Source organism: Trifolium pratense, linkage group LG7 (genome assembly GCF_020283565.1).
Source record: "Trifolium pratense cultivar HEN17-A07 linkage group LG7, ARS_RC_1.1, whole genome shotgun sequence".
In the NCBI taxonomy this organism is placed as follows: Eukaryota; Viridiplantae; Streptophyta; class Magnoliopsida; order Fabales; family Fabaceae; genus Trifolium; species Trifolium pratense.
The window spans coordinates 11220945-11244031 of NC_060065.1; the positions used below are offsets into that span (position 1 = coordinate 11220945).

The 23087-nt window shown below is 35.7% G+C and overlaps 2 protein-coding genes and 1 non-coding gene across 3 annotated transcripts; 2 read left to right on the forward strand and 1 right to left on the reverse strand.

Annotated features, from left to right (window-relative positions):
• Positions 1–1478: 1478 nt before the first annotated feature.
• On the forward strand, positions 1479–11872 carry LOC123895842. The gene is made up of 2 exons (XM_045946319.1): positions 1479–2066; positions 10544–11872. The coding sequence occupies exons 1-2, from the start codon at positions 1479–1481 to the stop codon at positions 11870–11872; spliced, it is 1917 nt and encodes a 638-aa protein (XP_045802275.1).
• Positions 11873–18478: 6606 nt separating this feature from the next.
• Positions 18479–19907, reverse strand: LOC123896953 (FCS-Like Zinc finger 5). The gene is made up of 2 exons (XM_045947402.1): positions 19272–19907; positions 18479–18941 (listed from the first exon to the last, which is right to left on the reverse strand). The coding sequence occupies exons 1-2, from the start codon at positions 19607–19609 to the stop codon at positions 18803–18805; spliced, it is 477 nt and encodes a 158-aa protein (XP_045803358.1). The 5' UTR covers positions 19610–19907; the 3' UTR covers positions 18479–18802.
• Positions 19908–20645: 738 nt separating this feature from the next.
• Positions 20646–20750, forward strand: LOC123900249. Its single transcript, XR_006805899.1, has one exon. It is a non-coding gene; the product is annotated as a U6 spliceosomal RNA (small nuclear RNA).
• Positions 20751–23087: the final 2337 nt, after the last annotated feature.

The window sequence follows — 23087 nt, forward strand, 5'->3', positions numbered from 1 at the left end:
AAATTTTTGTTCTTTTTTGTTGACAATCAATGTTCTATCCACGTGGGCCTTGTTGTGTAAAGAAACCACGAAATAATTCTTCAATCAAATCTTTGAAAGATTGCACATAAAATAATAACGCAAGCTGACGCGCAGTCAGACTACACATGAGTTGTTCCAATGTGTACGTACATAGTAACAAAAGCCTATACAGAAACAAAATAGTGTAAAATAATCCAAGACATTAAGTTAATGAGATTACATAGTAAGTAGTGCATATATATACAGAAACAAAACCAAAGACATTGTTGCTAAGTTAATGAGATTACATAGCAGTGCATCACAAGAACAAACCAAAAATTCCAATACAAATTACACTACATAGCAGTGCATATATATATACTCAGAAACAAAAGTAACATTCACAAGTATTAAACAACACTAAGACAAGGAGAAAGAGATAAGAAATGTCACCAAACCTTGTCTCTTAACTTAACACATGCCATTATCAACAATGTTACAAAACTATTAATCATTATTAAACTACGTACAAACTTGCAATAGCAATATAATACCACAATCAAATGATAATTAAAATAAGAAGAGTAACATAAGAGATACCTCAAATCTCTCATCAACAATTGTTTCTTACTTAATGCTTGAGGTGGATTTTCTGTTTTCTTACTTCTTAGCAACAATGACATTTGGAACCCATGAAGAGATAAACCATGCTTGAGAAAATGTCCTGTTCTAAAAAATGGAAAGAATATTAAAAATCCCTAACTAAAATATTAATAAAGTTCAATATAGTTTGAGGCATAAAATATAATTAAGTTAAAATTAATTGATCATGTGCAAAACTTACACAAATAACTTCCTAAGAGGGCACGTTTTAGCATTGTAGATGAAAACAAAAATAACACAAGTTCATCCTACTAAAAACCAATGAAAACCCCTGCAAGATAACACAGTAGCAGAGGAAACTACACAAAACTACAGTCAGTCACAGGCATCGCAAAGCTAGACAACATCGCAAAGCTTCAAACAGTAAGAGATTGTGATAGTTATGACAGATTCTATAAAAGGAAACGTGGGCAAAAGGATAAGGATACAGCAAATCATTCCCTTGTAGGAATGTTTTCTTATTCAGCGAAGGAGGAGAAAATAGATCTGGATCCAATTGATTAAATAGCAGAATGTTCTCTGTCATTGTTTTTATGCATAGTTTTCTGTAGTCACTACTACTAGGAGAGATTTGGCCTCTCGAAGTGTCATCCCCTTATTTCAGTACTATTTCTTTCAAAATTTCCCTTTGTACTATCAGCTAGATCCCGTTTGAACTCTAGTTGACAATATTATAATAATATTTCCTCAATTTCCCTCTGTTATTACTGTTGATTGCTTTTAATTGTTTTTGATACTGAATTGAACCTATCAATTTGGTATCATGAGCCTTGGTTCACATTTACATAGTGGCTGGTTTGACGACGGGAAGTATCATGGAGAATCGGGTTGACATTCTGGAACAGAGGATGAATAACATGGAGACGACGGTTGAACAGATCCGTCAGGCGGTTTCTGAACTGCAAGCTCGTCCTCAGGTCACGTTGGAGCAGATGAGACAGTTGCTGCAAGAGCAACCACGTCGTCATCGTCATCATGGACGACCACATGGTGATGAGGAAGGGAGTGATGATAGCGGTGTTTCGGGAGAATCGCGACCACGACACCGACATCAAAACGGTGGAAATGGATCAGGATTTTTTGGAGGAAGGAGACGTTTGGAGATTCCGGTGTTTAAAGGAGAGGATGCGTATGGGTGGCTGGTTCGAATCGAACGATACTTTCGTTTGAATGGGGTACGTACCCAGGATAAAGTTGATGCAGTAATTCTGGCCATGGAAGACAAGGCCCTGAACTGGTTCCAATGGTGGGAGGAGCAGACACTGTTACGAACTTGGGAGGAATTCAAACAAGCAGTGATTCGTCGTTTCCAACCAGGGTTGATTCAAAACCCTTTAGGACCACTGCTAAGTTTAAGACAAAAGGGGACTGTGATGGAGTATAGAGAGAAGTTTGAGATGATGGTAGCTGTAACGACCCAAAATTTAGTATTCGTTATTTAATTATTTTATTACGCGAGGGCGTGATTTATAATTAAATTATTAAGCGGCAAATAATCATTTAGCGAGAACGTAAGTTAATGAGCGAGAAGTTATGTTGTTTGGGCCTTTGGGCGTGGGATAGGCATTGGGCCTAAGCCAAGTGGGCTTGGATCCATGAGAACAATGGGAGCTCTATAAGTAGCATAAGTTTGGGTGAATAGTCTCATAAGTTACAATCCATGAGAAGTTCAAGAGCTTAGCTAGGGCAAGGAGCTCATGAGGAAGAGAGGAGCTCGTGGGAGAGAAAGAGAAGAGCAAGCTTGTGGATTCGTCGAGCTAAGGTACGAGAGTTAGATTACATATTCGTGAGTGATTCGAAAGAGGGGAGGATGTCGATTCCTCCATTCCCAAACTCTTTCCACTCTATTTTCTTGTGGGTTTTGTGGGTGATTTTCTTAATGGAAAATGGATTCTTTTGATCCTAACATGTGTAGTGAACTCATGGTAGATGAGGTAAACAACTTTGGGGAGTTGAAAATGGGAATATGTAGATGTTTGATCAATGATTTGCATGTTTATGCAACTTTGCTTATTTTGCAAGAAATTGGCATGATTTTGATTATTTGAGGTATTTGGATGTTTGGAAGGGATGATTAATGTTCCTTGATACCATATATGTTTGGAATGGCTGTTTATATGAATTTATAACATGTTTGGATGAATTTTTGAGTTGATTCAATGTTAAACCGCCTTAGAAAACTCAAGAACAGATTTTCTTTCTGGTGTTGTTCGCTTAGCGAACAGGAGTTCGCTGCAGCGAATAAGTTCGCTACGAGTTCGCTACCTGTTCGCCATGCACCTGTAATCCTCTGATGTAGTTCGCTACAGCGAATTGAGATTCGCTTAGCGAATGAGTTCGCTACCTGTTCGCTTTGGATTCGCTCAGCGAACAGTACTGAACCTGCAACTTTTGTTAATTGTTTTAAGTGCAATTAGGCACTTGTAACATGGTTTAAGGGTATCCTTACATGTTTGTTGATACATGTTGATGTTGTTAATGCTTATTGTTAATCGTTATATGATTCGCACGCGTATGCAATGACTTGTAGTTCAAGTGACTATGTTTATGTTTTAGCATTAATTTACAATGTTAAGGAAATGATGTGTGTTTTATGACATAAGTGTAAATGAAACCTTATGTGTATAAAAATGGTTATGCAGATAATTATCATGTGAATAGTTATGAATTGAGTAATAGGATATTGTGTTATCCTAATGTGTTAGAGATAATTATCATGTGAATAGTTATGAATTGAGTAATAGGATATTGTGTTATCCTAATGTGTTAGATGTTGGAATTGTGTTCCCGCATTCATAATGAGTAGCTTCGAGCTAGAAATATCATATTGATGATATGTGCAAACATACATGCATTCATGTATATATATGTTGAAATTGGAAACTTGGGTTCCAATAGATTTAAATGGATTTTTGAGTCCATAAGGAAGCCGAGGATCGGATTAGATGAATCCCTAAGATCTAGAGCTGCTATCCAGCAGGATATAAAACTGTTTAACTTATCCATGAGGGATATGAAGGTTTGGTAAGTTCCGAACAATCCGGCAAGATGTAAAACTGTTTAACTTATCCATGAGGGATATGAAGGTTTGGTAAGTTCCGAACAATCCGGCAAGATGTAAAACTGTTTAACTTATCCATGAGGGATATGAAGGTTTGGTAAGTTCCGAACAATCCGGCAAGATGTAAAACTGTTTAACTTATCCATAAGGGATATGCAGGCAATTGGTACCACATGCATTAGTCGTGTCTAGGGATGACATGACATTGGATAATTGGCATTAGATGCATTAGGGTAAATGCACATGTATTTGATAATTGTTATGTGACATTATCTGATTGGATTGTAATGTGTTTTTCCGTATGTGTTAAGCTTTGGTATTTACTAATTGTTTAATACGGTGATTGTTGCCATGTCTTGGTATATGAGCAGAGTCCGTCATGACTATAAAATGAACAAGCGTAGAGTCCGTCATGACTATAAAATGAACACTTTGGTAGTGTCCGAGAAGACGTGAAACTATCTGATTGGTGTGTTTGTAAATGAATGATTAATTGGTAGTCGTATTTGACGATGTATGTGCGTGAGTTAGAAATGTATGATAGCGTGTGAAGTGTGTAGTATACTACTCACACTTATATTTATGTTTATGTTTTCTAACTCTCTGCTTTGTGTTAATTGCTGGACCTTTGGGGGTCCAGGTTGACAGGTTATATGTTAGCCTCGTCCGAGTGCAATGGTGAAGCTCTGCTCTGATTGAGACACGGGAAAAAGGGGTTTTTATATGTATATGCATGTAGTCCTCTTAGTATACTCTGTTGGTCTTAAGCTTTCATTGAAAAGTATCCGTTTGTATAACTAATAACGCATCGTTCGATGCGAGGTTTTGTTTTTAGTTCATTCGAATATTTTACTAGATAAATGTATTAGTATTATCTTTGAATGGAGTTTGTGATATTCAAACCAGCGCTTTATAAATCAGATTTTCAATTTTTCCGCTGCGTATTTTCGAAAAAGATTTTATAAAGGCAGAGTTAATTAAATAACGGGTTTGGGTGTTACAAAGTGGTATCAGAGCAGGTCGTCTTCGGACTGTAAGGGTTATGTGTCAATCAGAGCCGTTCTGTGCAGTCAGATCGAGTGAGCGTGTGTGCCAGTTGTGTCTGTCTTTTCTTGTTGTGTGTACTTGATGCGATTGGTACTTATCATTGTTATAAGTTATCAAGTCAAGTAGTGGTTGAGTATTTTTATGCTTAAAGTTTTTAAAATTTGTGTGGTTTGAACTTTTGGTTTGTAGATGCTTATTGCTAATAGTTGATGATCCGACATGATGTAAAACTGTATTGTTAATGATCCAGCATGATGTAAAACTGCATGTGATGAAGATTTTGTTGAAAACATAAGATTATTTTCTTTTGAGTAAGTGAAAATGAATTTTTCACTAGAGTGAGAAATGAGTAGGATGTAAGTAGATCCTAATATGTGTTGTTATATGTTTGTTTATAACATATGCTAGATGATTACTAGGCATTTGAATTGCTATGCGTTTTATGAGTAAAAACATGAAGATTTCATAATTCTATGTCGTGAATGTTGATGCATGATTCTAATTGTGCTTTCAAGTTTATAATGATGTTATATGCTTGAAGTTTTGGATTTTGTGGATTAGTGAGTCGAGAAAACGAGAGTTTAGTGAGCGTAAGTTCAAAACCGTAGCAGAGCACCCAGATTTTTTGGATGTGCTCGCTAGGCGAAGAATGAACCTCGCTGAGTCTCGCTAAGTCTTGCTAAGTCCTGTGAATGTTTTGACTTGTCTCGCCGAGAGCTCGCTAGCGTTTGCTAAGCGAGGGAGCTAGACAAGAATTTTATTTTTGTTGATGTCTTGTCCTAAGTTGATTAGATGTGAGATTCTTGTCTTCTTGTGTTTGCTAGGACTAGAATGAATGTGAATATGAATTATTGCTATGCAATGTTCATTTTTCTTGTGTTGTTTTGATTTCCTAACTTTGAGAAGTATAGGTTACTTGAATGCTTGCATGAATTTGTGTTAGTGTTTAGGTATCGTGGGTTAGGTTTTGTCCCTTGTATGCGACATGCGTGTAAACGATGTCGATACTAGTTTCTTCTTAGGAAGAATATGTTTAGAGACGATAGAACCGTTAGGTGTGAGCACCGGATGTTCTAGTGGAAGTGTAAAGGTGGGTTTGAGATAAGTGGGGGAGAAGATTTTGTCTCTCCAAGATGTTTCGAACGCGAGAAGTAAGGACGAATAGAGATGTTCTTGAAGTGGATTGTTTAAGATTGAGTAGCGTTGTTCGATGTGGAGTTCTTATTTGGAGAATACTTTGGAGGAAGTATCAGATGATCATTTCGGAGTGAGTCGGAATGGAGTTGTTTAGCCGTAGGGAGAATGTGGCCATTGGGGGACGATGGAGCAGATTGAAATGTTAAGTGAAAACCGTTGCTGGGAAACGGGAAGACGTGTGCGTCAAGGGTAAGAAAACCTAGTGATGATCATACGACGAGTATGCGAATGGTGGGTACCTTGAGGGTTAAGTTAAGTGGGAGATTGATGTCAAGGATGGAAGGTGTGGTTAGGGAACTGAAAACCCGATTACGATAAGTGGGACTGGTGGTGTTTCTAGCGGAACTCGTAGCAAGAATGTTCCATTGTTTGGTTGTCTTTCACTTGATGGTTCATCCTCAAAGAGGAGGAAGAGTGATAAAGATGGAAGCTTTGTTGATGAAAAGTTTTCAGAGGAATCTGATGAGAGTTGTGTTGGAATCAACAAGACGGAGATCATGGTTGTTTGGAAATCAACTTTTGATAGTAGCTAAGATTTGAATACAGAATTGCTAGGTGATCAAGAAGAGCCTAGGAAGGATTTATAAAGGTTGAGTATGTTTGAACCGAGTGGTCATTTCTTGGAAGGATTTGAGAAGCTAAGTGCGAAGTGTTACCTTTGGATGTTTAGGGATAAGAAAGTTAGCCTTTGGAAACGTGTCGAGCACGAGTATTAGAGAGACGTAAGAAAGCGACTTATGTCAAGTAAGAATTTGCGGAAAGGACTATCTCACACATAAGTGATTGTTGTGTTTGGAAATTGTGCGTTGAGAATTTGGAAGTGATGCTTGAAGTAAGTATCAGAGATGTTTTGTAGCAATTGGAAAATTATTTATGGAATGGAAAAGTCGGTGGAGATTAGAGATGTCGGACACATCGTATCTATGGGAATAGTATAGTAATACCATGTGGGAAGGAAATAAATGATTATGGATATTTTCATCGTGAACGGTGGGATGGTCGACGAGTGACTTAAGGTAATATTTTGGATAAGAATATTTCGACGGGAAATGATATCGGGAAGGTCATGTTAAGGAAGTCAGAAATTGGATAAGAGATTATTTGGAAAATAAAACAGTTATGTTGAATGTTCGACGCAATGATTTGGGGAATTGCAAGGAAAAAGGAATTTGACGGTTGGATAGTATATTTTTGGCATGTGTTAAGAAATTTGAGAAGTTAGACAGCAGATGAGTGTAGAGGTTGTGCTACCGAATGAATGGTTGGAGTGAGATTCGACGCAGTCAAGAACTTATGGAATTTGAAAAGTTGTGAAGTATGCAACGGAAGGGTCTTTCGGAGTATTTGGGTTAAGTGGTTTTGTTTTGGAGTGGTGCTGCGAGTACCGTAAGATGTTAAGAGAAAGTTTTAAGTAGTTTGATGAGAATGGTTTATGCCATCATCACGATTGTTGACTATCTATCGACAAATCAAGGGATTAGCTGTCCTTGATCTATTGTTGATGAGTAGACGAGATTGTGTCGATTGGGATTGACTGATTTTGTCAAACTTGGTTTGGTTTGGAGTTTGTATGTTGTGTTGGTGTGAATCCGGAAGAAGTGTTATTTTGACCGGAGATGGTATAAAGGAATACCGAGGGAAGTAAAATGATTCGGAAAAGTGACGTATAGGATTGCTTTGCCGCCATCATGGGCGAATTTGCATGGAGTGTTTTGTATGTTTTGGTTAAAGTAGTATGAGGAAACCCATTGGTTAGAATGTAAGTTGGAATTAGAAAGTCGGATGAGGGAGTTTATCCGGAGTTGTGTTTTGGTCGGGTAATTTTCGAGGGCGAAAATCTTTTAAGGGGGGTAGAGTTGTAACGACCCAAAATTTAGTATTCGTTATTTAATTATTTTATTACGCGAGGGCGTGATTTATAATTAAATTATTAAGCGGCAAATAATCATTTAGCGAGAACGTAAGTTAATGAGCGAGAAGTTATGTTGTTTGGGCCTTTGGGCGTGGGATAGGCATTGGGCCTAAGCCAAGTGGGCTTGGATCCATGAGAACAATGGGAGCTCTATAAGTAGCATAAGTTTGGGTGAATAGTCTCATAAGTTACAATCCATGAGAAGTTCAAGAGCTTAGCTAGGGCAAGGAGCTCATGAGGAAGAGAGGAGCTCGTGGGAGAGAAAGAGAAGAGCAAGCTTGTGGATTCGTCGAGCTAAGGTACGAGAGTTAGATTACATATTCGTGAGTGATTCGAAAGAGGGGAGGATGTCGATTCCTCCATTCCCAAACTCTTTCCACTCTATTTTCTTGTGGGTTTTGTGGGTGATTTTCTTAATGGAAAATGGATTCTTTTGATCCTAACATGTGTAGTGAACTCATGGTAGATGAGGTAAACAACTTTGGGGAGTTGAAAATGGGAATATGTAGATGTTTGATCAATGATTTGCATGTTTATGCAACTTTGCTTATTTTGCAAGAAATTGGCATGATTTTGATTATTTGAGGTATTTGGATGTTTGGAAGGGATGATTAATGTTCCTTGATACCATATATGTTTGGAATGGCTGTTTATATGAATTTATAACATGTTTGGATGAATTTTTGAGTTGATTCAATGTTAAACCGCCTTAGAAAACTCAAGAACAGATTTTCTTTCTGGTGTTGTTCGCTTAGCGAACAGGAGTTCGCTGCAGCGAATAAGTTCGCTACGAGTTCGCTACCTGTTCGCCATGCACCTGTAATCCTCTGATGTAGTTCGCTACAGCGAATTGAGATTCGCTTAGCGAATGAGTTCGCTACCTGTTCGCTTTGGATTCGCTCAGCGAACAGTACTGAACCTGCAACTTTTGTTAATTGTTTTAAGTGCAATTAGGCACTTGTAACATGGTTTAAGGGTATCCTTACATGTTTGTTGATACATGTTGATGTTGTTAATGCTTATTGTTAATCGTTATATGATTCGCACGCGTATGCAATGACTTGTAGTTCAAGTGACTATGTTTATGTTTTAGCATTAATTTACAATGTTAAGGAAATGATGTGTGTTTTATGACATAAGTGTAAATGAAACCTTATGTGTATAAAAATGGTTATGCAGATAATTATCATGTGAATAGTTATGAATTGAGTAATAGGATATTGTGTTATCCTAATGTGTTAGAGATAATTATCATGTGAATAGTTATGAATTGAGTAATAGGATATTGTGTTATCCTAATGTGTTAGATGTTGGAATTGTGTTCCCGCATTCATAATGAGTAGCTTCGAGCTAGAAATATCATATTGATGATATGTGCAAACATACATGCATTCATGTATATATATGTTGAAATTGGAAACTTGGGTTCCAATAGATTTAAATGGATTTTTGAGTCCATAAGGAAGCCGAGGATCGGATTAGATGAATCCCTAAGATCTAGAGCTGCTATCCAGCAGGATATAAAACTGTTTAACTTATCCATGAGGGATATGAAGGTTTGGTAAGTTCCGAACAATCCGGCAAGATGTAAAACTGTTTAACTTATCCATGAGGGATATGAAGGTTTGGTAAGTTCCGAACAATCCGGCAAGATGTAAAACTGTTTAACTTATCCATGAGGGATATGAAGGTTTGGTAAGTTCCGAACAATCCGGCAAGATGTAAAACTGTTTAACTTATCCATAAGGGATATGCAGGCAATTGGTACCACATGCATTAGTCGTGTCTAGGGATGACATGACATTGGATAATTGGCATTAGATGCATTAGGGTAAATGCACATGTATTTGATAATTGTTATGTGACATTATCTGATTGGATTGTAATGTGTTTTTCCGTATGTGTTAAGCTTTGGTATTTACTAATTGTTTAATACGGTGATTGTTGCCATGTCTTGGTATATGAGCAGAGTCCGTCATGACTATAAAATGAACAAGCGTAGAGTCCGTCATGACTATAAAATGAACACTTTGGTAGTGTCCGAGAAGACGTGAAACTATCTGATTGGTGTGTTTGTAAATGAATGATTAATTGGTAGTCGTATTTGACGATGTATGTGCGTGAGTTAGAAATGTATGATAGCGTGTGAAGTGTGTAGTATACTACTCACACTTATATTTATGTTTATGTTTTCTAACTCTCTGCTTTGTGTTAATTGCTGGACCTTTGGGGGTCCAGGTTGACAGGTTATATGTTAGCCTCGTCCGAGTGCAATGGTGAAGCTCTGCTCTGATTGAGACACGGGAAAAAGGGGTTTTTATATGTATATGCATGTAGTCCTCTTAGTATACTCTGTTGGTCTTAAGCTTTCATTGAAAAGTATCCGTTTGTATAACTAATAACGCATCGTTCGATGCGAGGTTTTGTTTTTAGTTCATTCGAATATTTTACTAGATAAATGTATTAGTATTATCTTTGAATGGAGTTTGTGATATTCAAACCAGCGCTTTATAAATCAGATTTTCAATTTTTCCGCTGCGTATTTTCGAAAAAGATTTTATAAAGGCAGAGTTAATTAAATAACGGGTTTGGGTGTTACAGTAGCACCCTTGCGTAGGGAGGATAGGTTCATGTTGAACTCCATTTTTATTAATGGACTGAAGGAAGAAATTCAAGCAGAACTAAAGCTACATGATAGTCATGATCTAGATGCAGTAATGGATCGTGCACTGTTGATTGAGGAGAGGAATGAGGTGATGCTGAGAAGAGGGCCAGGATGGAAGGACAGAGGAGGGACTTTTAGATTTAAAGACCCTAGAGAATTTAGTGGGGCAAAGAAGGACGTGGAAAGAAGAAGTACAGGCACTAATGAGAAATGGAGGGGTAGGAATCTAAATCCTGCTGAGCTAGAAGAGAGAAGCAAGAAGGGTTTATGTTTTAAATGTGGTGACAAATGGAATAGGGAACACATATGCAAATTCAAGCATATGCAGTTGAGGTTGTGTGAGGGCAGTAGTGAAGAAGAGGAGATTGAGGAGGTAGACGAGGAACAGAAGGTGGATGAGAGTGAGATAACTGAATTGAAAACCTTGAAATTATCCCTACAAAGTAAGGAAGGATTCACTTCCAACAAGTCCTTCAAGGTGTGGGTACAGATTGGTGACAGACAAGTGCTGACCCTCATTGATTCTGGAGCAACAAGCAACTTCATAACTACCAAGCTGGTGGAGGAATTAGGGTTGAACGTGGTGAACACTCCCACTTATGTGATTGAAGTCGGGAATGGTGAAAAGGTGAGAAATCAAGGAGTATGTGAAGGCCTAAAATTCAAATTACAAGATGTTGAATTCAGTCAACATTTCTTTATAATGGATTTAGGAGGGTCTGAAATGGTGTTGGGGATGGATTGGTTGGCGAGCTTGGGAAATATTGAAGCTAATTTTGGAAATTTGTGCTTGAAATGGATGAAGGATGGTCAGAAGCACTTAATTCAAGGTGACCCTACTATGTGTAATAGGCAGGCTTCTTGGAAAGCTATGATAAAAGCTATGTCCAACGATGGAGTGGGATTCTATGTGCATACTGTGGCTGGTAACAGTGGTGAAGGTTCAGATGCTGAGAAATTAGCTGAACGGGACAACATCATTGCAGAATTTCACGATGTGTTTAACATGCCATCAGGTTTGCCTCTTATCAGAGATTATGACCATGCTATTCAGTTAAAACCTGATGCTGCCATTCCTAATTTAAGACCCTATAGATATCCTTTCTATCAAAAAAATGAGATTGAAAAGATAGTAAAGGATATGATGCAAGTAGGGATAGTGAGACACAGTACAAGCCCTTTTTCAAGCCCAGTTTTGCTTGTTAAAAAGAAGGATGGAGGGTGGAGATTTTTTACTGATTACAGGGCTTTAAATAAGGTGACTATTCCAAACAAATTTCCTATTCCTATTATTGAAGAGTTGCTGGATGAACTAGGGGAGCTGTAATTTTCTCAAAATTAGATTTGAAATCAGGCTATCATCAAATCAGAATGAGGGAGGAAGACATAGCTAAAACTGCCTTTCGGACTCATGAAGGTCACTATGAGTATTTGGTCATGCCTTTCGGCTTAACCAATGCTCCTTCAACCTTTCAGGCCTTAATGAATGAAGTATTGAGACCCTATTTGAGGAAATTTTGTTTAGTGTTTTTTGATGACATACTTATTTACAGTAAGAGTAAGGAAGATCATCAGACTCACTTGAGGGAAATTCTGTTGGTTTTAAGAAAACACCAGTTGTTTGCTAACAAAAAGAAATGTTCATTTGCCCAGGATAAAGTTGAATATCTGGGCCATCTCATATCGGGAAGAGGAGTGTCAGCTGATCCAAAGAAAATTGAGGACATGTTGAAATGGCCAGTTCCCAAGGATCTCAAAGGTTTGAGAGGTTTTTTGGGTTTGACTGGATATTATAGAAAGTTTGTTAAGGACTATGGAAAGAAAGCTTGGCCTTTAACTCAATTGTTGAAGAAAGATGGGTTTAATTGGAATGATGAGGCTCTGAAGGCTTTTGAGTGTTTGAAGCAAGCTATGACAACACTCCAGTGTTAGCTATGCCAGATTTTACTAAGGAATTTGTAGTGGAGACAGATGCTTCTGGTAAAGGTATAGGGGCAGTGCTTATGCAGGCAGGTAGACCTATATCTTTTATGAGTCAGACACTATCTGATAAGGCTCAACAGAAATCAGTTTATGAGAGAGAGTTGATGGCCATTGTAATAGCAATCCAAAAATGGAGACCCTATTTGATGGGAAGGCATTTTCAGGTACACACTGATCAAAAAAGTTTAAAGTTTATTACTGAGCAGAGGACTATGGGAGAGGATCAGCAGAAATGGGTTTCAAAATCACTTGGGTTTGATTTTGAAATTAAATATAAACCTGGGAAAGAAAATAATGCTGCAGATGCCTTGTCTAGGAAAATGCAATATAACGCCATCACCACTATTCAGTGTGAAGCTTGGGAGGGGCTAGAAGCTGAGGTACAAGCTGATGCTAAGTTAAAAGCTATGGTACAAGCTTTGATAAGTGATCCTTTGAGTTACCCAGGGTATCAGTTGAAAGGAGGAAGATTATTTCATGAAGGTAGGGTGGTCATTCCAAAACAATCACCTAGGATTGCTTGGTTATTACATGAATTTCATGATACCTCCATTGGTGGGCATTCAGGGTCTCTCAGGACTAATAAAAAAATTTCAAAGTTGGTGTATTTGGAAGGTATGAGAAAACAGATACATGACTATGTGCAAGCCTGCGAAGTATGTCAAAGGAATAAGTATCAAACCTTAAGCCCAGGTGGACTGTTACAGCCTTTACCAGTACCTACACAAACATGGAGTGATATTTCTATGGATTTCATAGGGGGTTTACCCATGGTTCAAGGAATTGATACAATTATGGTAGTGGTTGATAGGTTGACCAAGTATGCCCATTTTTTACTAGTGAAACACCCTTATACTGCCCGAGATATTGCAGAATTGTTTATCAGAGAAGTGGTAAGGTTGCATGGGTTTCCAAGCTCCATAGTGTCGGATAGGGATAAGGTCTTCTTGAGTCATTTCTGGTCAGAATTATTCAAACAGGCAGGAACACGGCTGAAGTACAGTAGTGCTTATCATCCTCAGACAGATGGCCAAACTGAGGTAGTGAATAGGTGCTTAGAGACTTATTTGAGATGTTTGACAAGGTTGAAACCAAAGCAGTGGCCTAAGTGGTTGGCTTGGGCAGAGTACTGGTACAATACCAACTACCATGCGTCACTAAAAACTACTCCATTTGAAGCCTTGTATGGAAGATCACCACCAATCTTAGTAAAGGGAGATGTAAGTCTGTCAACAGTGGAAGAAGTGAATAGATTGACAGCTGAAAGGAATGTAATGCTGAAGGAGATGCAAGAGCAGTTATTGAAGGCCCAAGACGTTATGAGAGCTCAAGCAAATAAGCATAGAAGGGAGGTGGAATATACTGAAGGTGATATGGTTTATTTGAAAATTCAACCATATAAATTGAAGAAATTAGCTAAGAGGTTTAATCAGAAGCTAAGTCCTAGATACTATGGACCCTATGAAGTGATACAGAAGATAGGACCTGTAGCCTATAAGTTGAAGTTGCCTGAAGACACTAAGGTGCATCCAGTTTTTCATGCATCATTATTGAAGAAAGTTGTAACTCCTAACATTGAGCCTCAACCCTTGCCTGCTTGCATGAACGAAGATTGGCACTTAGAACCTGGTCCAGCAGAGGCTTTAGATACTCGAAGGAATGACCAAGGAGAAGTGGAAGTTTTAATCAAATGGGAAGGATTGCCGGAATTTGAGAACTCTTGGGAGTTAGCTGACAAAATGAGAAAAGAGTTTCCTGGATTCCTCCTTGAGGTCAAGGAGAATTTTGAAGGGGGAGGTATTGATAGTTATGACAGATTCTATAAAAGGAAACGTGGGCAAAAGGATAAGGATACATCAAATCATTCCCTTGTAGGAATGTTTCCTTATTCAGCGAAGGAGGAGAAAATAGATCTGGATCCAATTGATTAAATAGCAGAATGTTCTCTGTCATTGTTTTTATGCATAGTTTTCTGTAGTCACTACTACTAGGAGAGATTTGGCCTCTCGAAGTGCCATTCCCTTATTTCAGTACTATTTCTTTCAAAATTTCCCTTTGTACTATCAGCTAGATCCCGTTTGAACTCTAGTTGACAATATTATAATAATATTTCCTCAATTTCCCTCTGTTATTACTGTTGATTGCTTTTAATTGTTTTTGATACTGAATTGAACCTATCAGATTGCCTAATGCCAAACATATCATTCAGCCGACAAGCAAGAAATAAGGGACAATGACAGTTACAATGATCCACCTCAAAATGTCTTTAAACATCAAACCAAGCCTCCAATCTACTAAATACACAGCAGACCCACACCTCAGGCTGCAACTACTAAATATTGTAGGCCTCCCAGATCAAGCAGCTCACCAATTAGATTAGTCAACTGAAAAAAAAACTGCTTAAGATTGTAAAACAATGGTTATGGTCAACATGTGCATTTTTTTTTTTTTGAATCAGCAAAACTTTATTATAAGCCAACAATACATAGTATAAGAAGTAGCATAAATTGGAGATACAAGGTAGAACATGGAAAACAAGCAGTAGAGAACATCTAAAAACAAACCAATACCCACCAACACCGAAAAACAAGATAAAATGATAGGAACCAACAAGAATTGAAACACAAAACAATAAAACCAAGTCCACTCCCACAAAACACACCAAACAGAAAGAGAGAAAAACCAGTAGCAGCAAAAGTCAGTCTCTTCTGATAGCAAAAAAACCACAAGACTGTCAAGGCAGCTAAAAAATCAGCAGAGCTCATCAGCGCTCAAAACAAATACCCGGGTTCCAAGTCCATTCGTAATATAAACACGGGGCGACCTTCAATTTATGAGCACTCCATTCCCAAGTTAAAACCTTAATGTCCTCTGCAACTTCAGATGCATCTTAAAAGAATTATTAAAGATGACATCAAGGCAATAAACAGTAGAAATCTCAAAAAGAAATTTAACAGATAGTAAACCCAACAAAGTCTTAAACATCTGAGAAACTATCTTAGCATGAGAAACACGCAACTAAATATTGAATTTGTAAAAAAAATAACTAATATAGACAAAAATTCTAGTGACACATTCAATCCAAAAGGAAACATACATGAATCTTAATTCAAATAGCAATGATAAATAAAATTAAAAACTTGTCCAAATTAACATCATACCGCTCAACAACTGTCTGCAACATTCCATGTAATAAGATGGGCACCTACCATAATTGTTCCTGAACCAATTCTGAAATGTAAAAGTTAAAATAAAATGTACACCAATCTTTCAATTGTAAGTATATTTAATGCCAACCTCAAAAAAAAAAGTATATATAATGCCACTTCAACTATACTAGCACCCTTAGTAAGCCCATTCAAGTTGATGTGTGCTTGAAATTTCTATACTAAAGAAGCAAACCATTCAATTTGGTGTGTAACCTTGGTGTTCAAACAAGTAGTTCCACCAATGTTAGTCAAAGCAAGATTATTTGAATTATGAGACATTCTTGCCTAGGCACAAGAATATAAGCACAACATAAGGAAGTATTTTTCTTGAATTATTATTCCACACACGAAATTTCAAAACCTTAAGAGAATTATATCAAAGTATCACATAACAAGTATAGTTTAATTAATTTCTATTATATTCAAACTAACAAGTAGTTAACGAAGAGAAAGAATGAGTTTGATTGTAGAGAGATTATTATTTGCAGAAAAAGAAGAAGATTGTTCTCTCGTTGTCAAGAAGCAGATCGTTTGCACTGTGTGAATAGTGAAGGGTTTTTGACAAATTTTTCTATTAAGTATTTTTTTTTTCATAAAGTATTATTAGGATTTTTTATATATATATTAACGGTACGGGTTCAATTCTCTCCTAGTACACATAAAAATTTAACTTATAAAAAATAAATAGGCCCTTTTAGGTCAGGTAAGAGACACCTGACTTAATAAAAATGTTTCTTAGGTCAGTTAGCCAACACACACGCGACTTAAGGGATTTTATTCAAATTTAATATTTTTTAATCTATGTTAAGTCGGTTCAAAACGGAACCGACCTAATAAAGTTAAAATTATTACGGAATTGCCACCACATTGTTTTTTAGGTCAGGTGGCGGGCAAGCTGACTTAAGAACCTCTGCTACAAAGGTATTTTTGTACTAGTGTGTCAAGTGTGAATTAAAATTCCATACATTAGATAGACGAGTTGATTTTCTTTTTTTGTAAAGGAGATGAGTTAATGTTGAACAACATATTAGTAAGAGTATTCACAAATTCAATGAGTAACATAAGTGAGATGATCAATAGATTCAATTAATGTCTAATGATTTTTTGTGAAGATGTGGTGCCCAACATCAATTATCCGGCTGCTCTAGTGTGATAACTCAACCTATATAGTGAAGCTCTCTCATCATGATCCAACATTAATTAATATCATATTCCGGTTCGACTTGATGAGGAGCAAGAGAGATTTCCCAGTGGTTGATCACATATATACTCACACTTGAGAAAGATGTTATGTCAAGTGTGTTAAAGTGAGAGAATCCATAACTTATTGCCTTAAAATATTGTGTTCAATCTCACTTTGTATCAAACCTAATGAAATAACATGTCGATCAAACCTAATGAACTCTAACAACAAAGTTTTACCAACTGAAATATCTTTATAATATCTACCACCTGTTTATAATATACACTTTTTGTTTGGGTAAAATAATTTACACACATTCTATATATAAGAAAAGAACGAAAAACACAGTACATAGAAATAGGGTTGGGAATAGGTCAGGCGGCCTACAGGCGCCTTCGGCCTGACCTGTGTAAGTCTGGCCTGGTCTGGCCTGTTTATTAAAAATGTCAAGCTTAGGCTTTGAAAAAAGCCTGTTTACATAAATAGGTCAGGTTCATGCTTCTAAAAAAAGCCTACAAAGCCTGATAGGCCGGCCTGTTTATATTTAATCATTATTGTTATTTATATATTTTTTTTGCCAAACAAAAAATATATTATTATTTAATCATATTTGTTATTTTATTAACTTTTAATTATTGTGCTAATCATTTTATTAGCTTTTTCTTAATGTTGAAGAAATTATAAAAATTTAAATGTGAAATAGGCTTTTAAGGTCTGTTTAGCCTATTTAAAAAGACTATATAGAGACCTTTATGTAACAAAGGCGTTTAAATAGGCTACAAGGCTAGGCCAGACTTTAAAAATGCTCAAGTCAGGCCAAAATAAATAACATTTGATAGACCGTAGCTCAAGCTCAGGCCTAAAAAAAATGATAGGCCAGGCTCAGACCTATCAAGGTCTGGCCTGGCCTGATCCCAATCCTACATAGAAATTTGGATGTTCATGAATTATTTCTTAAAAATAATAGGCTTAAGTAAGCATCAACATTAAGATTATGACACATGCTTATATTAATTATAAATAGCTGAAAGATTCGGTGTGTTAAGCACACCATGTGGATTTATTATTATTGATTGAACAAGAATTATAAAAAAATAAAAACTTTAAATTAAAAATTTGGGGTCAGGACGATTACGCAACTTACCTGTTAAATATAAAAAAAAAAAAATATTGTTAATTAACTCTCAACTCACAAGAAAAAGGAAAGAAGATCATTGGAGTGATGACACCATATAAAGACTTCCTAAACCCATCACTATCCTTGATTTCTACACAAAATATAAGTGAACAATCCACCATTGAAAATTGCTAAGATGTGAATACATTCCTCTTAATATTGGTCACTAATGTATCCTTCAAAAAAAAATATTGGTCACTAATGTAAGTTTTTTTTTCTTAACCCTCTCTTTCCACGAGAAAGTGTCATAATAATTTAAAGTTTGATCAATCGAAATGAAAATAAAGTCTAACAGAAATTTATTTTGGTAACTTAAACTCGAATTTTTTCAAATGATTCAGCAATAAACTCATTAACTACATAAACTGGCTACATGAAATATGAATTACAATATTAATTTTTTTTTCTTCTTCTTTATACATATTATGATCCAAAATCCAATGGAAAATACAACCGAACCTTTTCTTCAAAAATACTGGCCTACTATACTAACAAGCAAAGAAGAGTGGATAATTAACCACTCTAGCCAAGATGAAAATTACAAAGCCAGAACAAAAGGACAAAAAAAATCCCAAGAGATCATCATCATAGAGAAAAAGAGGAAGCTGGGTAAATATAAATATTTAACATATTTAAATAATAATTTACGGACACATGGCTAATTATTATTGCATGCCATCAATAAATCCTTGTTTGGATATTATGTTACAAATTTGTGGTAACTTGAGACCCAGCCGTAACCACAAGTTTTTTCTTTGATGATACCACACAACACTTATCCTTCTTCTCATCTTGATTCATCTGTTGTTGACGACACTCTAGACTGCAAAAAGCACTATCTCCCCTACAATTTCCACATATTAATAAAAGTATTAATAATAAAAAACTACATATCAAAATTACAATTAATAAAATTGAAACGATACGGAGAAAATTAATATACACATAGACGCAAATCGAGAAATAGACCAAATTTTAGTATCCTAAGCACAACATAGATACTAACAAACTAGAGAAACGTTTGATATAGTCGGTGGAGGTTTAAGATTCGAGCTCGGAAATTTTCACTTCTCTACACCTATTATTTAGCAGCGCAGTTTGTTGTCGATCTATATTTATGTGTAATTATTTTATATATAATATATATGAGAGAGATAGAGAGAGTATGGTATACTTGTACATGTAGATATCACGGCCAGGAACCAAACGGCGTTTACAGAGAAAGCAAGAGCGCAAAAAATCAGGGTGAGTCATGTCACAGGAATTTCTTCTATGATTTCTAGGTGAAACTGTGGGCAAACCCCTGCTCTGATCTGAACCGTTGATTCCAGGTGAAGTTGGTGGATATAGTCCGTACGGACCAACACCTGCAGGTCCATGAAGGTTGTTGAAGAGGTTGTTATTATTGTTAGGGTCATCCTCTGCAGTAATTACTGTGTTCAGATCGAAGGTTATTTCTGACAAGCTTGTTGTTCTTTTCATTGGAGGACGAGGTCTTTTTCCTAACATCATCTTCTTACTTTTTCTTCTTTTCTTTGTTACTACTACTTAGCTTGAAAAAGTAGAAAAAGAAAGAAGATTGATGAAGAAGGTTTTTTCCAGAGAGAGAGAGAGTGAGGGAAGAAAAGAGTGAAGGTAAGGGGGGGATAAAACAAGAGCCCAAGACTGAGGAATGAATCTGAACCGTTGATTTATGAGATGATAAGAGTGATGTTAATGATTAACTAGAAATGAAATCTCACGTTAAACATTTCTTTTTCAAATTACAGTACTATACACCAGGCTATACCAATCTTTTTCATTTTATTTTATTTGAGCTTGCATTATTATTATTATTATTATAATAGTATTATTTTTTTGCATTAATATTATTGTTGTGTCGTGTGTGTTAATTTTCTTTTTTAATTTTTTAATGCCAATTGTACTGGAAATCGGGACTTGATATTCTTTGGATTCGAGTGTCCAAAATAGAAGTCACTTTGTGTGAATCTCATTGGATAGCCAAATATTCGCATCATTGACTGTACGAAAGATGAGAATCTACAGCGAGTCTTTTAGAAAGGTTAATAAATTACTCATTACAACTTAACCTTACCCTTTAATTTTAGATCCAACAGTTCAAATTATATTAATTAATAAAATTAATTTTAATCGTTAATTTTAAATTAGATGGTTAAAATGAGAGTAACTGCATAATGCAATTCCTGCATCAAATCCAAGTCCATAAATTACAGAAGCTTATAATTTTTTTTAGGGAAATTAACTTCTTTTTTTAAGTTAAATAAACCACTCAAATTGGCATCAGAGAAAATTAAACCTGAAACTTTAAGCAGGAGCACACTTTCAAGTCTCAAATCAATTTCACCGTACCAACCCAAATGGGTTTTAAAAAATTAACTTATAATCATAAGAGAGATACATAATAAAATTTCTTACCGCTCTTGCTTGCCATAGGTGAAAATTTGACACATTTCAATTTAAGGGAAATTCAACTAATTGTAAAATAATAATTCTTTTTTCTATAATTATCAAATTATTATTATTATTTAAATTGATTGTATGTTTACCGATAAAATTGGAACGATACAGAGAAGATTAGCATGATCTCTGCGCAAGGATGACACGCACAAATCGAGAAAAAATAAATCTTATATTTAGAACGGATGTAGTAATTTTTATGAGATCTATATTATTATTATTTATTTTTTTATTTTTATTTTTATTTTTTTTCACTTCGAGCACGACGTTCTTTCATGCAGCTTATATGGCTGGCTTGTGTGTGGATTATGTGGACCGAAAGAAATTCCAGTTTATTCAGAGGCTCAGCAAACACAGTGCATCATATGTTGGACAAGATCAAGACTTTTTCTTTTAGGTGGTTGAAAGTGACGAGTAGTACTTTAGCTTTGAACTGCCATAGTTGGTGGTCTAGTCCTATGCTTTGTTTGGGTTTTGTATAGTTTCTTTTGGTCCTTGTATTTTGACTTTTTTGTAACGTTACTTAGTCTTCCTTGGTACGTCTTGTGCTGAGTAGACTTTTGTTTATATAAATATCTCATTTTGGCTTGTTCAAAAAAAATTATTTTTTTTTTCACCACCAGTTTAATCTGGTTCGAGGGTCAGTTCTGGCATCAAGTGATTTCAGTCCCTCCTGATCGCAGTTGCGGGGGATCAAAACGTGATGAGATCCATATTTATACTCATATATTAATTAATTAACATAAGTGTCTATTTTCTATAATTTCAACGAGACCTGTATTTCTATGGAGGCCTATATTTTTTAAGGGAATCTATATTTCTACTCATATATAATATGTGTGTCTATTTTATTATAATTTTTACGTGGACCAATATTTCTATCCATCTATTCATAATATGCGTGCCTACCTTTATATAATCTCTATCCGGGACAATATTTGTCCTTGGTTGTCCTTTGGAAGGTGTCTTATAAAGAGGGATATAAAAATCTCATGAGAGTTTTATATTTAGGGACGGGGTAGTAATTTCTATGGAGACCTATATTTCTATTCATTAATTAATACAAGTGTTTATTTTTTATAATTCCAACGGGCACCTATATTTCTACTCATATATTACTGTGCGTGCCTATTTTTGGTGGAACAAAATTGGTTTGTAAACAATTAACTCTTGGGTTTTGATGATAACAAATTATTAAAGTACAAATTGGATATGCATGTTCAAGTGTGCAGGATCATAGACTAAATTTCTTATAAAAAAATTAAGAATTTAATATGTCAAAGAACATACAGAGAGAGCTAAAAGTCAATTATGAAGAGAAGCTTAAGTCTAAGAACGTAAAGCTTATAAGATGAAGTGGTCAAGCTTAAAGTGTTGACTTCTGAAGTCCAAGAACGTAAAGTCAAACCTGAAGTGGCATGTCAACATCAGAAGCCAATGTAATGTAACTTTCGAAGTCAGAAGTCAAGTTTGTCTTCTTCTGATCACGTGAAGAAACCTAAAAAGTCCTTCACAAAAAATTGGAATGAACAAATATTTTTTATATATTGTAATGGATTTCAAATGTCTTTTCAGCGACATTATCCATATCAAGCAACATTCCAACGCCTCTGATCAAGTCTCTCAATGACTCAAAGATTGTGCAAGATCTCACCAACGTTCTTTTTACTTGCCTTTATAAGGAGCTAAAGTCTTGAAGATTGGTGTCGACCCTGAATACATTGAACTGAAACTCTGTCAAAAATTCAAAAGCGTAATCTTGTATTGAGAATTTCTTATCATTGTCTGTATCTTAGAAATTCTTCAAGTTTAGAGTCAAAAATGACAAAAATGACCTAAAAAATTGCAAAAATATAGTAATCCTTGATAATTAATAAGAAAAAAAAAGAACAAAAGATATGATAGATGCTTGCAATTGATACATAAAAATGACAAAATTATAGTAATCCTTGATAATTATAAACAAAAAAACAAAAGATAAATATTTGTCATTGATACATAAAAGAAACCACTGAACAAATATTTGTTATTTGATGAATATGAAGAAAAACACACATCCCTAGGGTTTTGTCGTCCTATTCGTCACCTTCGAAGATGGGGGAAACACACACTAGCTCGTAGAAGACGATCGACATACAATTCTTTGTGGCCTCGTTTAAATCAATATATTATTACTCCCTTCGTACCACAATATATGTCGCTTTGACATTTTTACACATATCAAGAAAGGTAATTATTGTTGTATGAAAAAGAGAGATTATTAGTTGATTTCAAAATTGTCATTTATTTATGGTATGAAAAAAATAAATTGAAGAACTGAAAGAAGAAAGAATAATAAATAGTTAAAGGGTATAATAGGAAAAATAGCATTAAATGCTTCATTGGTAATATAAAACGACATATATTATAGTACAATTTTTTTTCCAAAGTAACATATATTATGGTACGGAGGGAGTACATTCTAAGAAGACCAACTTGGAGGTCGTACCTTCAAAGGTACACTTGAAAACCA